This window comes from Habropoda laboriosa, unplaced genomic scaffold, assembly GCF_001263275.1.
Source record: "Habropoda laboriosa isolate 0110345459 unplaced genomic scaffold, ASM126327v1 scaffold102, whole genome shotgun sequence".
Taxonomy (NCBI): domain Eukaryota; kingdom Metazoa; phylum Arthropoda; class Insecta; order Hymenoptera; family Apidae; genus Habropoda; species Habropoda laboriosa.
The window spans coordinates 3,352,446-3,375,658 of NW_017100262.1; the positions used below are offsets into that span (position 1 = coordinate 3,352,446).

General features: G+C 39.9%; 1 protein-coding gene across 1 annotated transcript in view; it reads right to left on the reverse strand.

Moving 5' to 3' along the window:
- LOC108572866 (hemicentin-2-like) overlaps positions 1-23,213 on the reverse strand; it is a 77,224-nt gene that overhangs the window by 991 nt on the left and 53,020 nt on the right. The window contains exons 6-13 of the mRNA XM_017935185.1: positions 18,814-18,965; positions 15,924-16,068; positions 15,681-15,811; positions 6,991-7,150; positions 6,163-6,456; positions 2,705-3,013; positions 1,434-1,760; positions 618-808 (exon numbers count right to left, since the gene is read on the reverse strand). Coding sequence (XP_017790674.1) covers positions 618-808; positions 1,434-1,760; positions 2,705-3,013; positions 6,163-6,456; positions 6,991-7,150; positions 15,681-15,811; positions 15,924-16,068; positions 18,814-18,965 — 1,709 coding nt within the window. The remainder of the gene's footprint in view (positions 1-617; positions 809-1,433; positions 1,761-2,704; positions 3,014-6,162; positions 6,457-6,990; positions 7,151-15,680; positions 15,812-15,923; positions 16,069-18,813; positions 18,966-23,213) is intronic.

Consider the following 23,213-nt stretch of genomic DNA (forward strand, 5'->3'; position numbering starts at 1 on the left):
TAGGGGGCGAGTATCCATGAGAATTTCCCCCACGTAAAAAAAAAAGGTTTCGAATGATTTTCAAAGCGACGAGCTTAGATTTTCTCCACGTCTTTTCTTTTAAACAAATTTTCAAGATCACGTTCATCTAAAATGTGTTCACTTGGTACACTAACCGAGAAAAATCGCATTCTTATGGGATAAGCTAATACAAGTTATTCGTTTGATCGTCTTAAAAGTAATCTGAATATTTAAGTAAATTTTCAAAGCCACGTTCAATTTTTTTATGCAAAAACGTGTTCACTTAGTATTCGAGTCGAGAGAAATCGCATTCTTATGGGATAAGCTAATACAAGTTAGTCATTTGATCGTCTTAAAAATAATGTAAAAGTACAATAAGCTTGGCGAATCCTAATCAAAAGCAAGAGTAGACGATACAGAACGACACGTGACACCAAACTTTCGAACAGCGGTGTAGAGAGTTCAGGGAGTAGGGATTACGCAGGAACGAAAGAGTTAAAACGGCCAGGAGAAAACTTAGTTTACAGGATGGAATAGTTAGATGTAGGGAGCGCTGGTAAACGCGTAATGGGGGATAATCAGAGGAGGGAGAGCGCGTTAGCGCAAATTGAACTTACGCTTTTATGTTTCGTCGCCAGATTCGAGAACTCGTGCAACGGCATACCGTTGCGAATGGTGCAATAGCCGACGTAACTGCCGTGACCGCTGACGGAAGTGACCGTCGAGTGTTCCAACAAACTTCTCGACGGTGACGTCTCGATCGTCGACACGAGTCGCCTCTTCCTTAGGTACTCCGAGGGCTCGTCACCTGTGCGTGCATCATTTCTGTTAACCCTTTGCCGTTTCAATCTTTCGAGGAGAAATCTCCCGACTCGATCTGGATCATTCGATAGTTTTTCTTTAATCTCCAGTGTCTTTTCAGTGGGGCGTGAAATTTCTCTTCCAAAGAGAGTCATTGTAAGTATTAGTTCGCGAGATATCTTACTTAGGGATGCGAAAGGGTTAATATTCTGACTCGATCTCGATCATTCGACACTTTTTCTTTATCTCGAGTGTTTCTCTATTGGGACGTGAAATTGTTCTCCGAAAGGGAGTTAGTATAAAAATTAGTTCGAGAGATATCTTATTTAGGGACGTGAAAGGGTTAATACTGTGACTCGATCTCGATCATTCGTCACTTTTTCTTTATCTCGAGTATCTCTTCATTGGGACGTGAAATTTCTCTTCCAAAGAGAGACGGTATTAAAATTAGTTCGCGAGATATCTCATTTAGGGACGTGGAAGGGTTAATACTGTGAAGTAACGAGCAAAATTTGGAATTGAAGAAAATTCCTCAGACATTAATCCTCCAAATTTAACGTAAAGATTTTAGTTTTTATATTTATAAAACATTGTTCAGATCGGATCAGAGGATAAACGAGAAGGCGACGAACCGGTGATTTGCTGAGGTATAATGTCCGGATTCTTCTCGTCGTTTTCGCTTATGTCACCGCTGCTCTCGAGTTTCCTGAACGGACTGCTAGGATGTTTCTCGTCCGTGAGCAGACTGCTTCCTTCGCGGAACCTTAGCTCCCGTTGGATTGGGATCGTCTTCGTTTGTTTACTGTGATCCTCCATTTGAGACTTGCTCTGCTCGTCCACCTGCGTGTGCTGAATTCTAAGCACGACCACCACTATCACAGCGACGATGACCAGCGCGGTCCCCACGCCGATCATCACGCTCAGCATCGGCATTAGCCGCATATTTGGCCTGGGTCTCTCTGAAACGATCATAAATCCAATTTTTTTTTTCTTAATTTTTACTATTAAAGAAGTAGAATATCTCCATAATTCGCGTGTTTTCGTTATTTTCGCTTGGAGAATCGAGTAAAGAAAGTTATTCGAGTTATACTTTTGGTCACCGTTCGGTTCTCGAATCGACAGGTCAATATTCTGATATTTCTGCAATCTTCGCGTATACAATTTCTCTTTTGGTTCAGACGGTGAGTTAAAAGCCAGTCAATTCTATCGCAACTGGCAGTATCAAAGCGAAAACACGAGGGGGATGATCACGATTAATCGAAACAAACGCGAGCGAAGTTACTTTCGGGGCGGGCGCGAACGAACAGGCGGTTCACCGGTACAATAGAACAATTTCCCGCCACGGTGGATGAATTATTTCACGCACAAAGATCTCGTCACTACCACGAATCGAAATTCACTCTCTCCACGGCTCCCTCCCTTTCGCTCGGTGAGATTGGTACAAAGCCCTTTCGCGGTTCGACCCATTCACTCGTATACGAGAACGCTTCCAGTCGAGAGAAATACTGTTAGAAATGGAATAAACAATGAAAACTACCGAGTAGAGAAAGAAAAACTGGCGCACAATTCTTGTGTGGTTTTATCTCTCCTCGTTGTTACCAATCGTTACGTTGACATACGATGTTACAGGACACTTTAATTCCCAAGGGAATTTGTTACTTCGGTTAGCCACGATGTTAACCCTGAGAAGTCCGAGTAATTTTAATTAAACAAATTACTTTCTAAATACAGAAATTGGTTTACATAAAAACGAATTAAAGTTTGAAAACTTTGCAGAACGTTGTTTGACCATCCTTTGAGCTTTGCAGGGTTCAGCACGTTGCAGAATGGACTCGTTTGTTCTCGAAATTCAAGTTGGACAGTACCGATGCTAACTATATACGCAACCATGATTTCTGCTCACCTGACTCGGGCGTTAATTGTTTTTCAGGAAGCCTGAGGGTCCCTGCCTGCACCACCATCGCCTCACTGCGGCCTTTATTGTTGTACGCGTAGATGCAGGCCTGGTAAAGGGCTCCAGACTCCAGGTGAGTGACGCTGAAACGCGGCACCGGCGATGTCAGATTAGCACGCAATTGCTGGCTGTTGCTCTCCCTCACTTCGAGGAGAAAGGACTGCTTCAGGCCGCCGTTGAAACCCTCCGCGCACCTCACCGAGAACGAGTTCGTCGACGTGTTCGAGGTGGTGCAATTGTGAACCATATCTGGTCGACCTGGCTCAGACACACACCGGTTACGTAACCTTTTAACGCTGTTTCTCCTGCATTATCGCGACTTTTGTTATCTTTCCTCCCTTCACCCATTGTGCAGTTCGAACTGAATGCACGAAAATAATCGTAGGGCGGAGAGGCACCTTATCTCTAAATTTCACCTCGCTTCTGGTATTACTCGTTAGTCGGTTGCATTGAAATTTTCGTGGAAACCGTGTAGCGAGAGAATTTTCAACGGAAGTTGTATCTAGAGCAGCGCCGTTCAGCCGTTGCCCGTCCGGGCAGCGTCTCGGGCTTCCGCGGGCACGAACAAATCGGCGGGCAACAACGCGCGCTTTTCGGGCAAACATTTAAATGGTAACTATCGTCCGTCTTCAGAAGGACCTGTACCCTTATCGAAAGCGCCTTTTCCACACTCTGCTTTAATACGACATCAATAGCCCGCGAGTTTGCCCTCGGCTCTGTCCGCGGGCATCGGCGGGCGCCCTTGCCCGCCTAAAGCACAGCGAAACGACACTGATTTAAAGAGTTCAAGGTGTAATGAAATTTACTTTACGAGACTCTGAAAATTCGAACGATTACGATTTCGAAGTTTTCTCTGGGCGAAGATAGTGAAGCAAACAGCGGGGAAGTCATGAGCGTGTCGTAAATTTGACGATAAGTTTCGAAACAGAAGAAATTTCGTTTTTCGCTCGCTCTTAGCGTATCTCTTCGGTGCGGTAAGATAAACTGGCGACAGTTTTTCCCCTGCAACTTTGTTACGATCTTCCGAAACGTTTTTCGGTTCCTTCCAAGGAAATTCGAACGGTTCGAATTTTATAGTGGAAACGCGGGGGGCCGTATCGGTTTAAAGGGACGACGACGAGGAAACACGCGCGGATAGATCGGGAGGGTGAAATTCGTGACACGTACGCGCAATTTACGAGCAGAGGTGGGTTATCAATAAAGCAACGGCGAATTCAACAAAACTTCGACGTGCTTGGACAGCACGATATCGATCCTTCTTCCACCTTCATAATTTATTCTTATTCCAGGCAAATTACGCGTTCTTCCTCGCACACACACTCTCGAAACTGTAATTTTCAAGACTCCTGTGTGCGCGTATATTCGAACGACGAATTAGGTCGAAGAGAAGGTACGAAGGGTGAAATTCGCTTTAGCCTGGTCTATTGCTATAATAGGGGAAGCTGTTGCATTAAAGAATGCTTAATATCGGTAAATGGAGCGAAGCAATGGACGGATACAGTGTACTTTAATGGACGGTAATTGAAAATATAAAAAACTGAGCGAAAGGGCGGGGGCGGGGTTAGGTTGGCGAAGGCACAGTAAAGAGTAATTTCGTTGGCGAGATATTAGATTAACAAAGAGTGCAGCGCCAGCACTTTATGTTTCGTCTGCAACTAGAAACGCGTTTTCTTTATGGCAACGTAAACAAGAACGCGGAGGAGACTCTTCCCCCTTTAAACCTATTTGCCCGCGCTTCCGGCTATCGTTCTTTGTTTTACCGTTTCCTCTTAAAATTCGCCAACGATATAAACGTTTTGCACGGTGCAACAACCTCGTGAAAATGTTTCTCGATAACTTTCCCAAGTTTCTCGCGAGTCACGGTACTCGCGAAATGTTCCCCTTTTTTCCACCGTTTCGCGATCTGATTCCGGAATTTACGCGAAAATATCAGGCACCGTGCGAATTCGTTGGATTTCGGTGCTCGTAAAGAATAATTAGCGTGGCAAAATGTGAGGAGAGAAGGGAACAACGAAATGGCATCAAAGGGAGAACGAAAAAAACAAGCACTTGCTGTAATCACGCGGCGCGATTTTTCATTTCCTCGTTTCGCCTCCAGTTTCTCGAAATTCTGCCTCTGTTCGTTAGATCTCCGTCTTTTTTTCGAACACAACGATTAAATTCTTGATTAACTCTGTCTTCTATATACAGAAAAGTGTCTCTATTGTCTGCTTGGAAAGATGCTCGAGTGAAAATTTGTGTCTACAAGATACACTTATTGTCAACTGATTTATACACCTAATGCAGGTTTCCAATTTTTTCCGACCACTTTTCAACGATGACGTGCGAATGACCATTGTTTTTTTGTCACGCAACAATTGGATCGCTTCGTTAGATCGATGGCCACGTTCGTTGCAAAAAAGAAACATTCGTACACCTACATGCACACACAGACGTGATAACGAACTTCCGTTTTAATCCCCGAACTCCTCGATTCTGCACGCTGGGACTGTAGCTTTTGAAAAGTCAGCATAGCGCTAGCGTGCCAGGATTTTTTTTTTAATTACCATCGACCGCGGACGTTTCATTTCTCCGCTCCCCTCTGTTCGTTTTTACAACTTGTTCCCCTACCCTTGGCCGACGCGTTGCTATTGTACCTTCGTCGTACTTGCGGCAGGTAGTGATTTTCGCGGTGTACATTAACGGAGAGTGGAAAGATCGCGACGTGAAAGGTTTAAAGGGACTTTATGGCGCTCGAGGAGAGCAGAAATGGTACGATTGGTCGGTCAAGTAGAATCACTCCCTATCCGGTCAGACGGGTAGACCTAGCGCGGTATCTGATCGGACGAGTAGAAAAGACAGCGTCGTAGTGGACAGTGATACGGGTCCGCGCATTGTCCGACTAATCCTAGCGAAATATTTCAAGCAATTTGCAATTTGAATAATTTTATGCATTAAACACGCGTGTCAGAGAATTTTCATAGCCTCTGTGAGCACGATATAATTCCAAATATCCGCTCTTTGATTTCTTTCCTCGTACACTTTGCATAGAGATGAGATTAAAAATTCTTCAACCCTCTAAAGTTTGATCGAAAAACGAGTCCGCGTGTTTTTCGAGAGAAATCTGTGTGATATTCAGTGTGCACTGTGAATATTTCCATGAAATTTTTATAGTAACTAGAAATTTTCTTTTCGTTTGAACGGAATCGGTGATTAAAAGGATTAAGATCGTCTGACGAGAATTTCATGTGTTAAATCGGTTAATTAGGGGATGATTTTCGGTAATATCTTCGGAATACGTGGTATCGAGTGATCGATAATGATCGAGACGAGGAAAATAACGAAGGGGTGCGTTACATTGTCGGAATATTCGGTTTCACGCTGAACAGGAATTTCCATGATCGAATTACCACATAAAGATACCTCACCGGCCGGCATGATGTGATAGACGCAGGGCACTTGTTGATGTCCAATTCGATTGGTGGCCCAGCAGAGTAACGTGCCGTAATCCAATTCCGTCATGGGTGTATACGAGACGACCGAGGATGTGCCGGCCCTGGCGATATGACCGGCGGACACGTCGATACTCTCGGCGGAATTGTTGAAGGTCCAGCGGAATTGAACCTCCGGCGGGTTCGCGTCCACTTGGCAAGATATGTTTGCCTTTTCTTGTTTCGCCACCCCGTGCACCTCCGTCTGATTCGGTTTGCAGGTGGGCGCGACTGGAATTCACGATTTAAATCCCCCGAGTTTATTCTACGTGCTTGCTTCATGGCTTGTCTATCTTCTATTTTCTATCGTGAGATCGATGTTTGAACCTTTTCGTTTTATTTCCTTCGATAGAAGGAGGATGATCAATTATCTCTTTTTTAGTATTTAATAGTTTGATTCTTTAAGTAATTTTGAGCAAACATTGTACGAATTGCAAAATTGTCAAGGAAATTATGAATTGAATGATTTCAAGTATAGCTGAAATGGCAGTCAAAGTGCCAAAGAGTTTTGACTGTTTAAATAATTGCAACCGTGTGAAGTTACCGAAGGAATTAAGAAGTAAATGATTTCAAGTATGATGGAACTGGCGGTAAAAGAACGAAAGAATCACATCGACGATTTTCAACGAAACATTTACCACCGGGCAGAAATGTCTTAATTTGGCGGAGAAAAGCGAAGTTTCGCGTGCAATTGTTCGCTCACGAGAACAACGAAGATTGCACCGCGATAGTGGTTGATCATTTATTTAGGACGGCGACACGTACACATTACGTTCAAATAAAATGGAGAGCTTTCCCCGTCTCCTTCCGTGTTGTATCCAACGCAAGTGTAATTGCCTGCGCTTTTACGGTTGACGCCTTGTAACACCAGGCTCTGATTACTGATTATGATACCCTGTGTGATGTTGTGGTGAAGAGTTTTCCCCTGGAACAAAGGATGATTGATGTAACGCTCTTCACCCAGCAGAGATTGCGTTTACGAGTGCAACGATATATCAGGGCGTAAAAGAGTACTGAAATATATTCAGCGCGTAAAAAAATAGAATGTGAAATATATCCGTAAATCTATCATAATGTAAAATAAAGTACAATACAGTAAATTCTCTACAAGAGTCAGTAAGTTTGGATTCTACAAGTGACAGTATAGATGGTCCTACGCCTAGGTCTGCGTCATTGCTGCGCCCATGTTATCTCGCTCGCAGTCGGAGATTTCACGGCTCGACAAATCATAATAGAAAAATATAATTTCTTTAATTTTACTTTTTTTCATCTGGAATTTTATTTAACATCATGTTGGTGAGATTTTTCTGATGAAAATGATATCAAACACGATATAATTTGAACAACATTTACTTATTAACACGTTCACTGTCGCGCCAGATTTACAGGTTGCTGTCAGGCGGCCACAAGAAAATACATTTTAAGCATAGGATTATAGTATTATGCTTTATGTCTAGCTAGCTATGACGTTCAAAATTTTTAGTCGACAACATTTATTTTATTTTAATTATTCTAAACATTTGAACCACTCCAGTCACTGATGACCACCATGGCCATATCGAGGAAACAATCTAACGTTAAAACTTATTGAGTGATTAATTTAATTTCATAATATATCGCTTTAGCGAGCCACCGTTTGGTTGCCAATTGTTTATCACATAGAGTCGGCCTACCTCCACGTAAGAAAAAGAAAATGAAGGGTCGATTCCACAAGTGTCAGTAAAATGTAGTAACAGCTCGATTTATTTCAGTTTTATTCAGAAAGTGTAACGATAGAAATTATTGCAATAATGCGTAATGCAATTGAAAAATTGAAAGAATCAAAAGAAAAAACGCGAATTTATATCTTTTCCGATTCTAGAATATAAGAAAATTTGAATAAAATACGCGACGAGAATTGGGGAGAAGCATAAGTTAAACGCGTAAAAATATTCAATAATAAACGAACTAGGGATGAAGCTATTATTTCAATACGCGATGCACTGACGTAGTATTTACCTTAAATTCAAAAATTCTCGTATAAATTCCGAAAATAGATTATTAATTACGGTAAACTATTGAGACGGTTTAATTTAGGATGGGCATAGTGCACTCGTTTCAAATCAGGTCACAATATACAATAATAAATCAACTAACTACTTAACATGCAATTCATACAAATTCCTTGGACGGTAAATTATTAGTAAACAAAATTCAATATCAGAGAAAATATATGAAAAATTTCAAATTAATTTCAATTGCTGGAAAAAAAGTAACGAAAAGGCAACCTCTCAAAGTCATTTCAATATCCTATTCGACAAGTCTGAAGAACAACGATGACTAAAATTCAAATGTTTATTTCCCTAAACCTTCAAAATAATTTCGAAATATTTTATTCGAAGCGGAGTATTCCAAGTCAGTATCGATAGTTGAAGAAAGTATTTGATTGTATTTAAAAGAACCGAAAGGAGAATATTTAAAGTCTGATATTAAATGTCTAGCAAGTACCAGTAATTGGTAAACTGATTTATATTTGTTTTAAAAGGCAAATTTCTAATAGGTATTAGTTAAAATGAATTGTTATTCAGTCTATTGTATTGAAATTCTAATTGATTCTAACGTATACAAGTGTTACAAGAAGGCTGAGTGTGTACAGGGTGGACACTGACTCTAGTATTTACTAAAATTCAAAAATTCTCGCATAAATTCCGAAAATAAATTATTAATTACGGTAAACTACTGAGACGGTTTAATTTAGGGTGGGCATGGTGCTGCTTTAGTTTGAAATGATTTATAAACATAATTAACAGAGGAAAAACCGTGAAACGGCAAAACATCTACATTCTAATTGTTATAACGAGTAAACAGAACTTTAAATTTAGTGTAAACAGAAAAAATATATAATACAATTTATTTCACGGTATTGCAACAAATAAACGTTGAATCAATATTTAATTCGTATAAAAACAATTATTTAACGTAATAATTTTACCTTCACTATGGCTATTTTTAATCTACGACCACAGGTCAACCTGATTTCTAATCCTTACGAACTTTAAATTCAGTCTAAACTGAGAAAATATATAATACAATTTATTTCACGGTATTGCAACAAATAAACGTTGAATCAATATTTAATTCGTATAAAAACAATTATTTAACGTAATAATTTTACCTTCACTATGGCTATTTTTAATCTACGACCACAGGTCAACCTGATTTCTAATCCTTACGAACTTTAAATTCAGTCTAAACTGAGAAAATATATAATACAATTTATTTCATGGTATTGCAACAAACAAACGTTGAATAGATTCTTAATTCGTATAGAAACATTTATTTAAAATAATAATTTCACCTTCACTATGGCTATTTTAAATTTACGACCAAGGGTCAACCTGATTTTTAATCCTCCGAACTTGATTTCACAACGAGAAAGTAATAAGATCGTTGAAACGTACTTATTTGTCAAAGAAACTTGCAAAAATGTATAAATAATAATATGTAATGTTTTAACAAATTTTTGGAAGTATAAATTAATAATAAAATTGTGAAAATTAATAAATTATACGTTATTATAACATTAATAGAATTATGACTAAACCGAAGTTCGAAGTCGAGTATTTAAAGTCTGATATTACGTGCCTAGCGAGTGCCGGTAATTGTTAAAATTTGTTTAATAATTAGTAATAGAAATTCTAATTGATTCTAATGTATACAAGTGTTACAAGAAGGCTGAGTGTGTACAGGGTGGACATAGGCTAGCTAGTAGCCCCCGACCACTCTATTCACATCTCAGAACCTTCAGGTCAAAATACGCCGCGAAGTGTCTAGGGCCCAGTATAAAGGGTAAATGATTTCGCGGGACATCGGCGGGTCCTTATATACCCTCGGTACCCTCTCCCCAAAGTCATTAGCAAAATCGTCGGTTAGGTCAGGCGGGAAACCTTCTTTTCGCGGGAAACGGACTACTTTTCGCGGGAGATCGATCACTTTTCGCGGGAAATCGATAATTTCTCGCGGGAATCGGTCACTTTTCGCGGGAAATCCTTCGTTTTTCGCAGAAAATCGCCGATTCTTTCGTAATTCTATTTCGCATTCTATTGTAATGTTATAATAACGTATAATTTATTAATTCTCACAATTTTTTGGTATAAATTTATAACAATTTGTTATAACATTGGATATAACAATTTATACGTTTTTACAATATTCTTCAATGGAAACATACGTTTTAGCGTTCTCGTTACTTACTCGTGGTTAAATTAATTTCGTAGGGATTAAAAATCAAGTTGACCTGTGGTCATTTATCAAGAATAATCATAATAAAGCTGAAATTATTGTGTTAAATAATTTTTTTAATACGAATTAGGAATTTATTCAACGTTTGCTTGTTACTACTTGTTACAGTATACTGTCTCGCAATGTAAATTTAAGTAAATTAGATTGAACTGCACAGAAAATGCACAGAACTGCACAAATAATACATTTCACGATATTATAACAAACAAACGTTGAATACATTTTTCATTCGTGTAAAAAGAATTATTTAACACGATAAATTTAGCTGTACTATGGTTATTTTTAATCTACGACCACAGGTCAACCTGATTTTTAATCCTTAGCAAATTAATTAAACCACCAGTAAGTAACGAGGACATTGAAACGTAGTTATCCATTGAAGAAAGTTATAGAAACGTATAAATGATTCTATGTAGCGTTATAATAGATTGTTGCAAGTAATAAATTAAGAACAGAAATTTCCCGCGAAAAGTAATCGGTTTCCCGCGAAAAATAGTCGATTCCCGCCTGACCTAACCGACGATTTTGCTAATGACTTTGGGGAGAGGGTACCGCAGGTATATAAGGACCCGCTGATGTCCCGCGAATTTATTCACCCTTTATACTGGGCCATAGACACTTCGCGGCGTATTTTGACCTGAAGGTTCTGAGATGTGAATAGAGTGGTCGGGGGCTACTAGCTAGCCTATGTCCACCCTGTACACACTCAGCCTTCTTGTAACACTTGTATACATTAGAATCAATTAGAATTTCTATTACTAATTATTAAACAAATTTTAACAATTACCGGCACTCGCTAGGCACGTAATATCAGACTTTAAATACTCGACTTCGAACTTCGGTTTAGTCATAATTCTATTAATGTTATAATAACGTATAATTTATTAATTTTCACAATTTTATTATTAATTTATACTTCCAAAAATTTGTTAAAACATTACATATTATTATTTATACATTTTTGCAAGTTTCTTTGACAAATAAGTACGTTTCAACGATCTTATTACTTTCTCGTTGTGAAATCAAGTTCGGAGGATTAAAAATCAGGTTGACCCTTGGTCGTAAATTTAAAATAGCCATAGTGAAGGTGAAATTATTATTTTAAATAAATGTTTCTATACGAATTAAGAATCTATTCAACGTTTGTTTGTTGCAATACCATGAAATAAATTGTATTATATATTTTCTCAGTTTAGACTGAATTTAAAGTTCGTAAGGATTAGAAATCAGGTTGACCTGTGGTCGTAGATTAAAAATAGCCATAGTGAAGGTAAAATTATTACGTTAAATAATTGTTTTTATACGAATTAAATATTGATTCAACGTTTATTTGTTGCAATACCGTGAAATAAATTGTATTATATATTTTCTCAGTTTAGACTGAATTTAAAGTTCGTAAGGATTAGAAATCAGGTTGACCCTTGGTCGTAAATTTAAAATAGCCATAGTGAAGGTAAAATTATTACGTTAAATAATTGTTTTTATACGAATTAAATATTGATTCAACGTTTATTTGTTGCAATACCGTGAAATAAATTGTATTATATATTTTTTCTGTTTACACTAAATTTAAAGTTCTGTTTACATGTTATAACAATTAGAATGTAGACGTTTTGCCGTTTCACGGTTTTTCCTCTGTTAATTATGTGTTTATAAATCATTTCAAACTAAAGCAGCACCATGCCCACCCTTAATTAAACCGTCTCAGTAGTTTACCGTAATTAATAATCTATTTTCGGAATTTATACGAGAATTTTTGAATTTTAGTAAATACTAGAGTCAGTGCATCGCGTATTGAAATAATAGCTTATACAGATAATCTTTTGAAATTACTCTTAATTAGGGAAAATCTTGAATCTTGTATGGAAGATGAAGATTTTCAGGAAATATTTATTTTTCAACAATGAATTTTTGTTTTATCGATTAATAACGTACGAAATGATTTTTGGAAAATTTTCTTCGTTTGAACGTTCGTTTAAGGTTCGACTATGATTATCAAATCTCTCGAAACACCGTAGAATGTTCAATTTTAAAAGTAACTTCTTCAATTTTTGGATAATCTGGGTAACGTGTTAGTGTTGACGATACACTTTCGAGTATAGACGTTAAAGTTCATAGAGTGGTCGGGGGCTACTAGCTAGCCTATGTCCACCCTGTACACACTCAGCCTTCTTGTAACACTTGTATACATTAGAATCAATTAGAATTTCAATACAATAGACTGAATAACAATTCATTTTAACTAATACCTATTAGAAATTTTCCTTTTAAAACAAATATAAATCATTTTACCAATTACTGGTACTTGCTAGACATTTAATATCAGACTTTAAATATTCTCCTTTCGGTTCTTTTAAATACAATCAAATAATTTCTTCAATTATCGATACTGACTTGGAATACTCCGCTTCGAATAAAATATTTCGAAATTATTTTGAAGGTTTAGGGAAATAAACATTTGAATTTTAGTCATCGTTGTTCTTCAGACTTGTCGAATAGGATATTGAAATGACTTTGAGAGGTTGCCTTTTCGTTACTTTTCTTCCAGCAATTGAAATTAATTTGAAATTTTTCATATATTTTCTCTGATATTGAATTTTGTTTACTAATAATTTACCATCCAACGAATTTGCATGAATTGCATGTTAAGTAGTTAGTTGATTTATTATTGTATATTGTGAGCTGATTTGGAACGAGTGCACTATGCCCACCCTAAATTAAACCGTCTCAGTAGTTTACCGTAATTAATAATCTATTTTCGGAATTTATACGAGAATTTTTGAATTTTAGTAAATACTAGAGTCAGTGCATCGCGTATTGAAATAATAGCTTCATCCCTAGTTCGTTTATTATTGAATATTTTTACGCGTTTAACTTATGCTTCTCCCCAATTCTCGTCGCGTATTTTATTCAAATTTTCTTATATTCTAGAATTGAAAAAGATATGAATTCGCGATTTTTCTTTCTATTCTTTCAATTTTTTAATTGCATTACACATTATTGCAATAATTTCTATCGTTACATTTAATTCTAATTGTTTAGCAGCTCTTCTGCTGCTATCGCCCCTATATTTTACTGATACTTGTCGAATCGACCCTACATTTTTTTTTTTTTACGTGGAGGTAGGCCGACTCTATGTGGTAAACAATTGGCAACCAAACGGTGGCTCGCTAAAGCGATATATTATGAAATTAAATTAATCACTCAATAAGTTTTAACGTTAGATTGTTTCCTCGATATGGCCATGGTGGTCATCAGTGACTGGAGTGTCTCAAATGTTTAGAATAATTACAATAAAATAAATGTTGTCGACTAAAAATTTTGAACCTCATAGCTAGCTAGATATTATTTTTAATTGAAAAAAAAGATTATAAAGCATAATACTATAATCCAATGCTTAAAATGTATTTTCTTGTGGCCGCCTGACAGCAACCTGTAAATCTGGCGTGACAGTGAACGTGTTAATAAGTAAATGTTGTTCAAATTATGTCGTGTTTAATGTCATTTTTATCAGAAAAATCTCATCAATATGTTAAGAAAAATTTCGGGATAAAAAACGTAAAATTATAAAAGTTGATATTTAAATCGCTTGGTTGCCTCGACTCACGTTTAATGTTTATCTTTTATTCGCTGTCCTTGTCTACGTTCGGCAAACTACAATGGCGGGCGCGAGGCTCGAAAACGTAGTCCCTGACTCTACTAGTGTCAGGTTTAGCTTCCTTGCGGTGTGACATTTGTGGAGAATATACTGTATATGGAGGGCGTAAAAAAGTTCTTAATAAACCTATTGCGCTATATTAAAAAATTATTTTACCATTTTGAAAATTACTTAGAATTCTAATCTCAACTCGAAATTAAATTTTACCTAATTTCCCCTAAGTCTGTATTATTACGTAATTATTAACTAGATACGTTTGTTGTGCTTCGAAAAAATCAATTTTAAATGTTCAACGAACGATTCAAATCGTTCCATAAAACGTCCACGAAACGCCCATTCCAGAAACGCGTGTTCCATGGTGTTAGAGTGCAATTTTAAGCGCAGAATGTTGCTATTAAACCCCGTAACCCATGGGAAATATCCGCGTGCGCGTATCTCTGCGTGAGTCTCTCCATATCGTTCGTAGATAAAGATAAAGGGACTGGTTGCTCGCGATCGACGTTATTGCGGAACTTTGACTAGACCATTTCGGTGGAAGTTTCCTTCGCCATTTTCGTACTAATAGAGTGGCGGCCACCGTGGTTCGGGACTTTCTTTCGACACGCGTGCAAAAGGTAACGCGCCTCTACGTAACCGTTCAAACTTTTTGGAATCCGCTACACGCCTGGAACGGGCTGCTTCCGAAACTTTTTGATCCCCCGGAAAACAGGCTTTGTTTAAATTAGTTCCGAGATGAAAAGACGCCCTTCTCGTCTTTCCTCAGCCGTGAGGTTAATCCGCGAAGGAGGAACAGCGTAGATATGAGAAGGAGAGCTTGAAATAATTATGCGATAGTCTCCGTTCGAATTAGTATTATCATCCGAGTGACTTAATATTAATAGTACTTTCTTGGGAATGAAGGATAAGTTCTTTGAGTAATTGACAAGTTGTAATTGCAAAGATGATTAATTTTTCAGATCAGCTAGATATGATTTATTCAGCTAGATTTCGGTAAAGCTGAAGGATCAAAAATAGGTATAGTCGGTGGAAGAAATACAGTAAAAATTGACAGAAACTTGAGAAGATAAGCGCTCAGAATCTTAGGTAAACTTTAGCTGTGATTCAGTCCCAATTGAAAAACGGAAAATCGGTGTCGCTACTTATTTCTTCAATTTACGATCTCATCATATTTCTTCTATCGAGTATACACGTAATATCGCGCAGAAAGCGTTTCGAATTTGTACCTCATTCAGAATTAATTCCTCCATTGCAGTGTATTTAAAAAATTGTCTAAACTCTAATCCTTCATAGTTACAAATTAATTTTTACCAATACTGTAATTGTTATTAACCAAAAACTGACGAGGGCTTAATACAGTACATCTTCAATAAAATATTGCAAGCAGAACTTTGAAATATCGATTCACAAATAACGAACAGCCTTCGTTTAATCCTTCAATTTTCAACCTCGCTAAATTTCTTCCACCGGCTATACAATTGACATCCAGGATCGTCGTATTAATTACAAAACTGCTTACCAAGTGTCTCCATTCAACCTTGTAAACGGCCGGCTCCGCTTGTATCAGACAATCGAAATAGACGTCGGTGCCTTCGCGAATCTTGTTCGGATTCAACGAGGTGCCCAGCTGTATCCGCGTTTCCGGCGTGTCTGCAAATTGAAAACGTCAATATGTCGGTGGGCTTGGTGGGCGAATAATCGTAACAGATCGACACGGAGGACGCCGGCAGCCACTTCCGTGCTGTGTCTTTAATACGCTTACACTGTATCTCGAGTATCCAGCCGTCCTCTATCGGCTCAGTTCCCATGATTGGATTTTCAGCCCGACACGACAAGTGTCTACCAGCATCTGCCTTGGTCGCCATGAAAAATAAGATGCTTGTGGTCGTGTTCCTATCGCTGGAGATCTGCAACAACGTTACGATAACTTCCCTTAAACCACCCTTCCTTTTTTTTTTATTCTTCCCCTTTTTATTCCTCTCTGCAACATCGTGTCCACTTCGACTTTTCCATTTTCGCAAATTTTATCCTCGTCGATGTTATCGAGATAGACGTAGTGTAAAGGAACGTATTACCTTTTTTTAGAAGTAATTTCATTCATGTATACCGGGTGAGTCAGGTAAAACAGGCCACTTAATTACCTACTGTAGCTATTGCGGTAGGAGAAAATTTTTATACGTAATTTAAACGGTTTCAAAGGGAGGAAAATTAATTTGACGAGAAAAATGGGAAAAAACGAAAGGAAGCTTCATATTTTGATGTAACAAAAAATTGCTAACCTCGAAGACATGGAATTTACAGAAAAATTTGTCCTCCATTTTGTTCACCCGTTGAGACCATTTGAACGAAACGTACGTTGATACACCGGTGGTTCCACGAAGTTGGAAGGTTTTCGGAAGTTCAGACAGTGGTGGAGGAAAAGGAAACTCCCGAACTAAACTTATTTCCCCCACGATGATATACTTGAAAATGTTTTCTTCGGCCGTATGTAAGTACGTCTTAGGCCAGTTTCGGTAGTAAACTTGGGGATATTCTGTGTCGTCGTAACGGCCGATGTAGGCTTAGAAAAGGACGTTTCTGGTGCGTTATTTCGCGGGAATAGCTTAGTTTAGAGTCACCTTGGCCCAAAGTGTCCATAGACTTAGATAGTTTCCGGCGGATCTGTTTAGTTTTATGGTACGCTTTACGACACTGAACTCCCGGGAAATTGACCTGCACGTGGATGTATTGTAACAGAGAGATAGTTTAACCTGTCTCATTATTTTATATCTCACTAAAAACGAAGAAGAAGTCATAATCTCCTTTCGCTTGCAGGTCGAAATTCTTAAATTCAGCGGAATATTTTTAGAACACTCGGTTATCGTTCTTCGGAAAATTGCAGGTGAAAGGTCGTGGCGTTGACGGAGATATGACTTTATATTCTTTCACCGACTTCATTAACCGTAATAGTAGCATTTTAACGAAGTAGAAGAAGAATAAGAGAGCGACGAATCGCGGTATCTGGTGATTTATCGTTAGCAGTAGGAGCTCCGAAACTTTCCCGCCACTTTTTCCCATTATCGTTCCCAATGATAATACAGCAATATGTTATCATTAACCGCGAACGTATCGAAGGGTGGATTTCCACGAACGTTTCAGGGAAAATTGCCAAGTTTCTCTCTCTCTCTTTCATTCTCTTCACTCCTTTTTCCCCTTTATTCGATCTCTCAATTACGCCGGTTATCGCGCTCGTGCGTTTCGGTAAACAAAATGTTAATTTTACGGGCAAACCGAGTTCTCGTCGTTCGTTCACCCGCGCGTTATAAATTTTCATTTTCATCCAGCTCGATTTTTTCCGTCTTCCCGTTACCCGGTGTTAGTCGACGAAAATATAAATATTTGGAACACGGAGATTGAGAGACCGGTGGAAATGAAAAGGGAAGAGGAGGATGTAAAAGAAGAAAGGAGGAGGAAGAAGACGGCGAGGAGGAAGGAAACAGAGAAAATATTGTTCCAAAGTCGATGCTTCTCATTTCGCGAGACTTTGCTCCGCCGCTTATATAAGAAAGTTAAACAAAAGAGGATGAGGCGTAAGAAGAAATACGGGGAGGAAGTATAATCTATAGGAGTACGTCGGGGGAAACGAGATCGTTCTTCTTCTACTTTCTTCATCCTAGAGAATCTTGCAGTTCGGAAAGTTTCACTTTACGCTAACACGCTTACATCACCTAGTATCCTGCATCCATATTTTTTCTTACTCGATCCGACGAGTCGCGTCCAATATTCTTCTATTCCCTAGAAAATCCCCGCGAAATCTTCCCGCCTACCTTTCGGCAACATCAAGAATTCCTGTACGAAACGATCCACCCGATAACCCGTTTAAATTGCCTCGAAATCCCCGGCAGTATCCGTCCGGCCATTGTTTTTCGTCGAAAGACATTCGTCCGTGGGCTAATTAATCGACGGTCGTTGCAGTGTGCCGAACGCGGCCCGCCAATTTGCCTTAATTACGCGCCTGTAACGAGAGCGTAGAGTTTCGCCGTAGAGGAGCGTTATCACGTCACTGGTTTCGCTTCGATTTAAATTATTCCCCGTCTAATGGCGCTTTTAACGTGGCTTAAGCCGCGTGTGGGCCACCGGTGCCGCACGTGGTGATAACGATATCCCGGCACGCTATCGTTGCGCCACGACACAACAGAACAACGCGGACGTGTATACGCACGCGGCCGGAGGAACGCCTATTTTACGGTCTCCTTTAAGATGCCAGACACTGTGGCTAAGGATTACAAATTATGCTCAGTGCTCGGTACCTCCTCTACACTGGTAAATCGAATCTCACGCCAACAACCTTACGTTACCGCTCTTAACTCTCGCACGTAGGTTTCCACGCGACCGGTCTCTCCCGTTGGGTAAAACCGGGAGATACACGCGAACGGTCGTCTCGAGTTAGGTTCGTACATTTCTAGGTCTCTCCGCGAATCCCCCTAATTCTCTAGTTTCTCGAGGCTTCTAGTTTTACCAACCAGACATGTATATATCTCGAGCCGCGAGATATTTCACTGATTTAGAGGCAGGGGAGAAGAGAGGCGGCCACGATTTACGCTCGACCAGGGAATAGGCGGGAGATCGTTGAACGACCCATATTGTTTGTCCGTGGTTGTGCTTCTACTTACGGTCTTGTTCGACTCTATCAAAAGCTGGTCGTCCCTCCACCAGGTCACCCTGGCCGGCGGCCTGGAACCGGAAGTGATGCAGAGCAGCTCGTACCTCTTGCCCGCCGACAGCGGCTGGTTTGCACCGATAATCTTCACGTCCAGCGGGCTGACTGTAATTTCGATCATTTGCACGGTTATTGAGTGTCGTGTTTTAGGGAGCGGTGTAAATTTTCGCGTCCACTTTGAAATTTCTTCGTTCGATACTCGAGGTATCGAGGTACTTTTACTCTTCAAAATTCGCTGCCCCATTAGCTCTTTGATCATAAAAGGAAGCGCGGAGATTTCGTTTAAACAAGGAGGGAAAAAAGAAAAAGGACGTAATTGATGTACATCGAGTGGTCGAGGGAAGTATTTATTTTAGGAGGGGTATTCGGGTCAAACAGTTTGAATCAACGTGCGCAGTTCGAGCGGTTAAGGGTAAGTTTTGATTACCGTGAGTTAGACGGAAGAGTGGAAAAGTGGAACGGAAACACGGTGTCCGAGCGGAAAAGGAGAATTGGACGGTGTCTTATCAGACGGAAAGTGGTGCAGTGGTAGAATGGAACAGTGTGAGAACAGGTAAGTAGAATACGGCGACGCCTGAGCTTAAGGCAAGGTTGCTTGGCCAAACGAGTAGAATAGGAGAGCAGGTGGACGGACGCGTAAAGTAGGGCGAATTCGACTATAGATTCTACTTGATACGAATTTTCTCTAATCTTATCTCACGCTCTCTTACTAATTCGATAAAGAAGGAACAATCTGTTATCGACATTTTAGAAATTTTTATTCTTTTAAAACTGGACGAAAAGAATTCTTAATAAATATGTGTATATAGTATATATAAATTCCTGTTATATTTATACATCATGGATCATCTCCTATCTCTCCCTCTCTCTCTACAGTGTTATCGTTGCTTTTTACACGGATAATTGTTTGCGTTATCAAGTCCGTGGCATCGATTTTCCTTCCTTCCCCCTCGTCGTCCTTTATTATTTTTCCCCAGCTTTGAACCCCTTTGTTACGCTCTACATAACCCGCGATACGGCTGTTCAGATACAATCCGATAACGTAATAACTCAATTTAACCTTAATCAATCTTTTCCGCTCGACACGTCGTACATTTGTCCGGTTTCTCGAACGACTCGAAAGCACCGTCATTTTTTCCCTACCCCTGGTCACCGAAATTAGAGCAACGCGTAATTCTCCCTGATATGCAAGTTCAGAAAACCATATTTCCACCTTTCACACGGATACAAACACACACGTACTCGTGAAACACTCAGTCTCTTAACACACAACGAACCTATTTTACACACAGCGAGAGAGTGTACCTTCGCGCTGTTCTCTACGGTCACAGCCAAGCTTCAGAGGAAATGAAAAATCTGTTCGAGTCACGACAAATCGGGACAATTTAATTCCACGCGCGTGGAAAAAAACGCGACGTTGAAGCAGAAACTACGGAACGGGAAAGGGTATCTGTAATTAATCCTCGTTCCATTACGTCTTCACATAATTGAACGATAACGTCGCGAGCCGAGAATTAAGTATCCTTCTTCTACTTTTCTTTCTTCCTTTCTCACGCGACACATTCTACACACACACAGAGACTGTTCAAGCGAGCGTGTGTAGTTACCAGCGCGACAAATTGACGTTGATAAATTCCCTTTGTTATAAAACGATACATCATCGTTGCCAGGTCGCAGACGGTTCTCGCTCGGTGAATCGAGTTATTCAGAAAATTGCTCGTCCACTTCCGGGCTCTCCTTTCCGTTCTTCACAGTCTTTGCAACGTCAGCCTCGATCGAGCTCGTCGCACGCTCTCTCCCTCTCTCCAAATTCTCTCTCTATTTAGCCGTGTATCGGGAATTCCTGTCGCGCCTGGCCGTCGTCTGCTCACGTTTATTCGAGACAACAAGGTTTTGGATTTTGTTAACCGTGGCACCTGTGTTCGATGTTTCCTCCGTGGAGGTCGAGCCGCGCCTCCCTCAGGGAGGAGACGAAACGATTCCGCCGTGAAATGTAAAAATAAGCGTCGACTGGAGGAGGAGGGTCCCCTTTGAGCGAGGCTGAAGGAGTTCGTGTGACGATTAGCCTGGCGAAAAATGCGAGCGAGACGTGCACGATGCGTTTTCCCTGGAAATTCGGTTCCAGACGGTGGATGTTGAAGTTGTCCTCGCGTGAAACTAACGATGCTGTAATTGTAGCAGTTATTTTGGAATTGGTTTTTTAAATAGATCACGGGTGGTTAGTGGAGTGGCGGGAGAATGCTTGAGAGTTTTGAAGGAGGAAGCGAGAGCCGACTGCGACGCACGGAGGTCCATCGATGTGGCCATTTTGGCGGGGAAATCTCAAAATAGCGTGTTTTTATAGTGAGAAGAAAGAATGGCAAAGGAAGAGTTTTCTTGCAGATAGAGTTAGTGTTTCTTGATTCGTCTAAGAGTTGTATGAGTCGTCCAAGTGTTGCAGATGGAGTGTCGGAGATACAGTTTCGCAGAGAATGTTGTACGAGTCGTTTTGAGAGTCGTCAAAGTTATTTTAGAGTTGTAAGAGTCGTATCACAGTCGCCAGAGTTGGCTACCACTCGTCTTTGCATCACGAGTTGTGTCGAATTATTATTACAGTCACTCTGTCAATCCTCATTTGCCGCAAACCTCCACAACAAATTATTCCACGAAAAAAGCACCCTTGGCATTTTTCCAGGCAACGTTTTCAGTGAAATTTCTCGTCAATTTTCTTGTTAATTATCTCCGGGAAAATTACATTTACCATCTCACGATTCCCGTCGGTTTTTCCGAATTAAACGGAGATTCAGGTCTGAGAATTGACTGATTCCACTCGTATCTCCCCGGAGCGTTAGTATCGAGATTACAGCCGGAGAATAGATGTTCGTGTTTTCTTGGCTAAGGATGATGTAGTGTCTCTTTTACCATAATTGGCTTCAATCACAAAAGGGAGCGTCTCTGATCTTCCATCACCGGGTATCTCATAAATTTGTAACGGAAACCGGGAGGTATCAATTTTAATAAATCCCTGGTCCCAACACACCGTTGGTGTAGCGTAATTTGTCATTCGGTATGTTTTCGACGAAACCTGCTGTAATAAACTTGTAAATGTACGTAATTACATTTGCACGGTGAAACGATAGTTTATTTATAAAGTATAATAGGATATTCTGTCGAAATCGAGCGTAATATCTAGCGACACGGAGAGAATGACGTAGATCAAGACAGTTCTTCGATAGACAAGTAGAACAAGTCAATAACATATCAGACAAGCAGAACGAGACTGTGCCTCGCCAGATAAGCAAAGAATATCGTTTCTCTTGACTTGCAGACGTCCTCTAAAACATGTTTCCCTTATCATCGAGCTATTCTACTTGTTATCTCCAACAACTATGGGCAATGGGCATTTTCTACCACTCTTCAGGCCGCTGCGTAACTCAAGAAATATTAATTTTACACGAAAAGCTTTACATTAATACTTGAATATTGATCATATAGTATACTCTCGAGAGATCAAAAATACTGCAAACATCTCGAAATTCATATTTCTTGACTTATATCACCAGCAATTGATTAATACTTGAATACCGATCACATAACCGACTTTCCAATGTGAAATAATGAAATTAGATTAAAAATACTTACGGACCCTATTTCTGCAAAAATCTCAAAATTCACATTCTCCGAGTCACATACATCGCTATCAATGCCAAATTTTCCCAAATTGATTTTACACCTGGCGCACGCGAATTGGCAGAACGCAAGTTGCCGCAAGAGGAAAAATTGTTGAAATTCCTGTGCGGTGTAACAAGAGAGCGCCGCGTCGTTTTCACGTGGTGGCTGAACAAGGAACGAGGGAGAGAGCTAGCGAGCGGTTTTGTCGCGCCAGTGACCATGGATCTAACGTAGCAAAAAGGGGTGCTACGGGTAAACCGCTCGGAGGTTAGCAGACACACACGCGGATCGACCAGCTAATATTTCAAATATTCCATTCTGTCGTCGGCAGCGGCCGAGGGAGTAGTAGGCCATGCGTCCCTTCTGAGTTGCGGCCGTGGCTAATTTACATGACTTGCATCGGGCTAATTCGAGCGACGGTCGATAGCGCCTGATAAAGGGGTTGAAACGATGTTTACTTTATTATGTAATCACGGGGAAACTCAATATTGACGAAGGCACGCCGGAAGCGGCTTTAGAAACGCCTTATGGCTCTTTTAAACGCCTGCTGCTCTCTTCGTTCTATTCTTCTCTGTATACAACGTAAGCGGAAGCATTGTGCTCCTGTGTTGTTGATGGAGTTAGATACTCTCTCTCTCTTCCTCGAGACTTTCCAAGTTCCTTTGGCTTTCATCTTAGACGAGACGATTATAATACTTCAAA